At 36.0% G+C, this 6,639-nt stretch overlaps 1 protein-coding gene across 1 annotated transcript; it reads left to right on the forward strand.

The window, feature by feature from the left end:
- Positions 1-1,086: 1,086 nt before the first annotated feature.
- On the forward strand, positions 1,087-1,998 carry LOC129747191 (uncharacterized). The gene is made up of 2 exons (XM_055741240.1): positions 1,087-1,179; positions 1,243-1,998. Exon 2 carries the CDS (start codon positions 1,294-1,296, stop codon positions 1,981-1,983), a length of 690 nt encoding a protein of 229 aa, XP_055597215.1. The 5' UTR covers positions 1,087-1,179; positions 1,243-1,293; the 3' UTR covers positions 1,984-1,998.
- The last annotated feature ends 4,641 nt before the right edge of the window (positions 1,999-6,639 follow it).

Below are 6,639 nucleotides of genomic sequence, written 5' to 3' on the forward strand. Positions count from 1 at the left end.
ACATGTTTAAGCTAAAAAACTGTGTTTGATTGAAGAAAGTTGAAGAGTTAATGCAAACCCTAGCTTTTGGACTTGGTGTAGAAAAGGTACCAGGTGCCCTGATTTATCAGGATTTGTCCTGATTTTCGAAAGACTGTCCAGATTTTTCAAAAACTCTCGAATTGTCCTAATTTTTAAAAATTTGTCTTAAAATGTCCTTAATTATCCTGATTTTAAAAAACATCTCAATTTTATTGAATTTGTAGTTGAACTATGAAAATTTCGAACAAATCAGTGATAAACTGCGATATGAACTGCAGGCCAAGATATTGCTCACGTCAGTTGCATTAATTAAGGCGTTTACAGAACATGTTTTACGCCTTTATTTAAGCAATCTAAGCAGAGCTGCATATTATTCCCATAAATTCAGAAGTTTCCTAAAAATTCTGATTTTTTTCCTCGCGTTGTCCTGATTTTTTACAAAACCACCTGGTACCCTTTGTGTAGGTACCCCTTATAAAAGAGACTTAAGGGGAAGAGACGAAATGTTCCGTTTGGAATTTTGATTTTTTGTCAGTATCATTCTAATCGAGCAGAAGACTTGTCAAATTAGAAAAATTGGGATTTTGAAAGTGAAAATATCATGTTTTCAATTATGAAAAAAAATTGTGCCAGTTCATTTCTTTTATTTTACGGTTAATGTTATCTAGTTAGATAAGCAAATCATTGCTTAGTTATTTCAAACAAAGTAAATTAAACCAAAACTTGAAGTAATAGAAAAGTGAACAACTTTGTCCGTCCAACCAAAACAACAGTCATGATAAGGTTTATTTATGCCAATCTTGCCAATCTTGTCAGTATTGCCCTGTAGCATGGTTGCTGTTTGTATTATTTCGAAAGGCTTCTCCTATAGAAAAGTCTGTTTACCCCGTATCGGTTTTTTTTGGAAGAGGTCAAATCACTTTCCAATGCTTTTACATACGTTTTGTAATAATTCCGAGCGCCAGCATCGATTGAAAAAATTACTTTCCTTTTTTATAGGAATTTAAAATTATTTCGATAGAAAAATTAAATTTTCGAACACGCTTTTAGAAAACAATGCAGTAGGCGATCGTTCATCGTTAATTTTCGTATATTTTGACAAATTTGGAATATGTCTCCTGTTTTGATCAGTATTGGCCAAAGGAAATTTTATAAATCGTAAGTTTTTATTTTTGTCTTCCTTAAATCTAACAAAAAACCCAATTTTTATCACCTTTCCAGTACCTGTTCTGAGGCTTCAATGTCTTACCCACTGAGCCAAATCAATAAGCTATGAGCAGTCGCATAGCGCTCTTTCTGGCCGTTTTATTTCACGTGGGCTTCAAAGTTTTAGTTTTCATGGATCCTCCAGCAGCTTCTGAAGGATCCGAGGGTTGCTGTTCCCTGGAGCTGAATTTCCGAACGGTGCTTTTCTTAAGCTCGGTGATCATGTTCCTGTCCCGGTGCCGAATATTCCCGCCGCGCTACCGGAAGCTGCCCGAATCTGTTAAAACTCTGGTTGAGTTTATCATATTTCTACTGGTGATAGAAATGGCAATGATTTTACTGTGGTGTCGCATCCAAACGATATTATTTCTAATTTTTGACTGTTTGGTGACCAAGCAGACGGCAATGATGTACGCAGACATGGGAGGACATAAGTTAGTCGTTTTTTTGACAACTTTTTTGAGTGTATTGACATTCGTGTACACGGCCATGGCAACCGGATACGTTGATTGGGGAGAGGAAGCGTACGAAGGAATGTGTCAAAGGCTGCAATCAGCGATGCACCGGTTCCGGAAACCGCAGTGTGCCCAAACGACGTCATCTCTCATTGACACTTGCACCGATTCGTCGTTGATGATGGATTCAACTTCAACGGTTAGGAGCACCAGGCAAAGAGCCCGGAGCAGCAGCCGGTATCGAGCCGGATGCGAACCTTCTTGTCCTCGGCGAAGGAGATCGCGGTCTCGGAGGCGGTGATAGTGGGATCAGATATAAATTGTTCTTCAAACTGTTTGGATTAAAAATAAAAAAAAACTAATTGTTTTGGAACTGAGCTCAAAGAAGTTAATATTATTCTGATTGTTTTCAAATGGATTGTAGATGTACCTGGCGCTAATTTATTCAAAAAATTCTGAAAGCCGAAGTATATTTCAAAAATAAAATAACAATAAATCACATTACTTCCAAGGGACTTCCCACAGCACCTCAATCTCCAAGAGTGATGTCGTTTAATTTAAAACCACACCACAAAATGAAGATGAACATGCAGCAGCCAGGAACGAAACGAAACTGTGTCATCCAATCTATGGGGCGCCGAACTTTTTGAATGGCGAGCAGCTAGACAAACAGGCGACTCACTCACTCGGCCACAATTCCCTGAACTACTTTTGAAAATGATGATCACCCCCGGAAGGTAAGCAAAGGTTGTGCTCCATTTTTCATTCCACTTTATGATGGGAACCTACTACCCTTATTTACTTTCCGGATCACAGAACCGGGAATTTTCCCGGGGTAAGCTTCTCATAGCCTCATCATCAGTAAATCTGTCTGTTGAGGTGGGTTCCCGGCTGAGGACCGAAGACAGGACAGGAGAGAACCGTATCCCATCCCATCATCTGTCATAAGCACCAGCAGAGCCCTTTGGACCAAACTCCGACATTACGCTGGCGATGATGGCGGCCAAGCGATGCGATGCGATATGTTGGTGTGTGGTGGGTGTGTGTCACCATTGAATCCATCCTACCCAAACAACACAAAAACGACATCAACAACAACATCGCCACAAAACCCGAGAAGTAGTAGGGACAGCTAAACAACCAGGGAAAACTGCACTCGGATTTGTGTAAGCATAAACAACAAGACATCCCAGCGTCAACTGAAACAACAGCAAGTGTTTCTGCGGGTGAACAATTCATGGAGTGGTGAATCTGGTTAAACAGAACAGGGAATTGCAAAAACGGCTAAAGTAAAATTATTACCATTTGCATTGACATTGGTTTGCACTTTAACATAAAAGATTTAAGTTTCAATCATGAAATTAATTGGTAATACCATCTGGTCGACGAATTTCGACCACTCGTATCAAAATATCGATGGAAGATTTTCATTTACTTTATTTTGAGAATTTTGGTATCCATTCCAATTAAAATAAAATTTGAAAAAAAAGGAACATAAAAAGTAAACTTTATAATTTTTGACAGAAAATTATATCTTATGGCAAACATAATACGGGTTCAAGTTTGAAATATTGAACTAATTTTACGTAACGAAAATGTGTTATTTCAAAAAAAAAAACATCTAAATAGAAGGACATCTTACGATATCACCTACACCCAAAATTCAACATTTACTCCAATCATGAATTCACGACATTTCTACGACATTGGTATAAAATGTGAACGCCACCAGCAATGATTCGATTTTAGACCGCCGGCATTTACCTCCAAGCGCAACCGCATTGGGCATGACTGTAGGAAACAAAACGAAATTGTTTTCATACCCCTCCCTATCCCAGGCGCGGTCCTATGGGGGAGGTGATCGGGGTGATCAACCGCCCCCCCCCCCCCCCCAAGCGGCAAAAAACCGTTACAAAATACCCGTAAATGCTAGATTTTCTATAAAAACTTTGAACTTTCCCTAGTAGATGTGCTTTTGAATTTCCAAAAATTTTCCACTCCGTGGGGGTGTTTAGTCAACGAAAGAGTTTGTCTATCACTTAAAGGCTCAAGATTGAAGAAAAGTCGGTCAACCGAGCTCAAGCAGCTGTAACTTTGAATTTGCTAACCATTTATCTACTTATCATTTGAGCTAGGTAATGAAATGTAGGGACATTTTTTTTAATTGTCACTTATATCTCTCATATGCCTAAATTTACATGAGCAAATTGTGATAAATTTTGTATTTGTTTCAAAATCTGAGCTTCTTAATTCTTCATTATGTTTTGAATTTTAATAAAATGACAAATTTGAAATAGTCAAATAGGGGAGTGGATATGGTTATAACACTGAAATACTTGAATTTTTTTTTCTTCTAAAGTCATACATTGACAGCCTGCAGTTTCTTTTTTATTCGGTGAGATAGAAGAAAACAAAAAAAAAAACTCATACATATTTACGGGATAATGAGATTGCTAATTTTCACAATAGTCACATTTTCCATTGGAATGATCAGTTTTCCAGTAGGGGCTTAAGAAACGTTTAACTTCAATTGAAAGTCTTTGGTACTTCTAATCTTTCTCTTTGACACCAATATTTCACAAAATAAATTCAATCGTAATATACAACATGTTGATGCCACATAAAATCCATTTTCAAGGAAGATTCGCAAACGGAAAGTTCCTCATTTTGATTTTTTTGTTGCCCAAAATATCTTAAAAACCAAAGGAAAAGGCTGAGACGAATCTGAAATTCAAATTTAAATCAATTTTAAATCTTTACAAAGTGATGTCTAACACATTCCAAAATCCAATGCAGTCCTATTCTCACTTACGTTTACAAAGAATTCATGCAAAATAACAATTGAGTTTTTGATTCACAGTAAAGATTTTCCTGCACGATTTCATCTTTCCCTCGATTTTAAATCATTCAAATATGAATTAGGAAACTTCGAACTTACCTATATTAAGAAATTCAAACAAAAACTTAGACCTAATTTAATTTAATTTGGTTTGAAATCTATCACATCAAGCATTCATATAATGGATGGCCGTAAAAAGATTCAAGAACATAAATACTACCAAACAGAAATTGAATATGAAAATTTTATATTTTAATAGTTAGACATTAAGTTTTAAATACCTTTTGAGGATTTCTAAATTCAAGTTAATGCACTAATAAAACACAAGAGATTCAAGAGCAACAATAAATCAATCAAGCAACAACAATGAAACAAAAAAAAAACATCAGATTTTGTTCAGTGAAATGAAAGTGGGAGAGGAGGAGCAGTATGCAGTCTCATTTGAAAGTGGCAATCCTTACCTCTCCTCCCGCCACCCCCGCCGCCTCTTTTCGCTCTTTCGAAATGATCGTTTTTTCACCAGATATTACGTTCTTTCATACTGACTGATTTTTGAAAATTTGAAAAATTATACATATTTTACGATCAGTTGTAAAAACTGGGGGCAAATGTCAAATAATTCCATCGGTAGGTGGTGAAACTGGCAAATCCTGAATGATAGTTGATGGTGCATTGGCCATCCTCTGACCAAATCCTGAGGTTGATGGATTGCAAATAAATCTGGATGAAGTAAAAATCTACCTTTTTATGCGGCAGTGTTAACAGTTTAAAATTAAAAGTATCCTATCGTTAAAGACAAAAGTCATCAAATATCGTTGATGAAAGTTCAACTTTTAAATAATAATAAAACTTTGGACTGCTGGGTTTGTATTTTTCTCTAGCAAATTTTTCTATTGAAAATAAACTTAACTAGGAATTAAACAGCAAAATAGTAGAAAATGGTTTATAAGTGACCGGCGGAAGTTGTCTGAGTGTCGTATGCAGTATTTCAGAATGCTAAAGCCAAGAAGGGGGAAGTGATGGCATTCAGATACTATATTTTTGGTGATCTGTGAAGGATTTTTTTTTTTTCACTCGACAAGTTTGATGTGCGGATAACTAGGTGAAAGCGCACCCTTTCTACCAGATTTAGAAAATTTAAATTGTGCGCGAATGTGAAAGAAACCTGTGAATGCAGTCTCCACAACCGAAAAAAAATGAAAATATTGTGTGCTAATAATTGAATGGCTGGAGCTAACACCAGTCCCAGTGAGAAAAGAATTTTTTTTAGAAGATTATTGGGCTGTTAAAACAAGTGTTTGAAAAATTTCCCGGGGGATTCAGCCTTGATTTGGGAAGGAAAATTTCATAACATTTCAAAGTGAACTGATAAGAGTCACACGAATCAGTGTACAGAAAATTTAAAGATCATAATTTCTGCCGATTCATGTGCCAGTAAAAGTAATTATGTAGGTACCAGTTAGTGAAGTGATGTTGTGTTTTACTGTTGTGACTATCCCTGTCAATTTATCAACTGTATCTTAGGAGAACAACTTAAGATTTGAGTATGCGAGCCACGAAAGATAAGTATCCTTGAGAATTTGTCAAGAATAATACATTTTGAATCTTGTTTTAAAACTAAATTTAATTTTATAAGTTTACGACAATTAGACGTTGCTTTAATGACATTATGGGTAACTTTGTTTAATGACTTTTTGGTAATTGCAGCATTCAAAATTTCCACATTGATTCAACGAAATATTTTTAATGAGTCAATTTCAGAATTTCGTGGCTGTACTAATTTTATCTTTCTGTTCCTTCAAAGTTTCTTTTCAAGAGCGAGCAAAGGCGCTATATCCAAGGTCATTAGAGGACCAGAGATGATGGTGCACGGAAATCCAAAACATGCAATCCTATGAATACAGATGTCATGCAAATTTTCAACAAGAGATTTGACTAAATCCAGCACTATTTACTATCTATTCAAAATTAATTAAATATGTAGCGAAGTTTTGGATTTCTGTGCAGAAAAACCTCATTTCCATCCGCAGAAGGAAGATATCTCAACGAACATAATTATCAAGGAGCACAATCAATTTTAGCAAATGTGCTTCCAACGAGATAAACATAAACTCTTAA

The sequence above is a fragment of the Uranotaenia lowii genome, chromosome 2, assembly GCF_029784155.1.
Source record: "Uranotaenia lowii strain MFRU-FL chromosome 2, ASM2978415v1, whole genome shotgun sequence".
In the NCBI taxonomy this organism is placed as follows: Eukaryota; Metazoa; Arthropoda; class Insecta; order Diptera; family Culicidae; genus Uranotaenia; species Uranotaenia lowii.

Coding starts and splice junctions, on each gene's coding strand:
- LOC129747191 (XM_055741240.1), top strand. CDS start 1,294: ATGAGCAGTCGCATAGCGCTCTTTCTGGCCGTTTTATTTCACGTGGGC.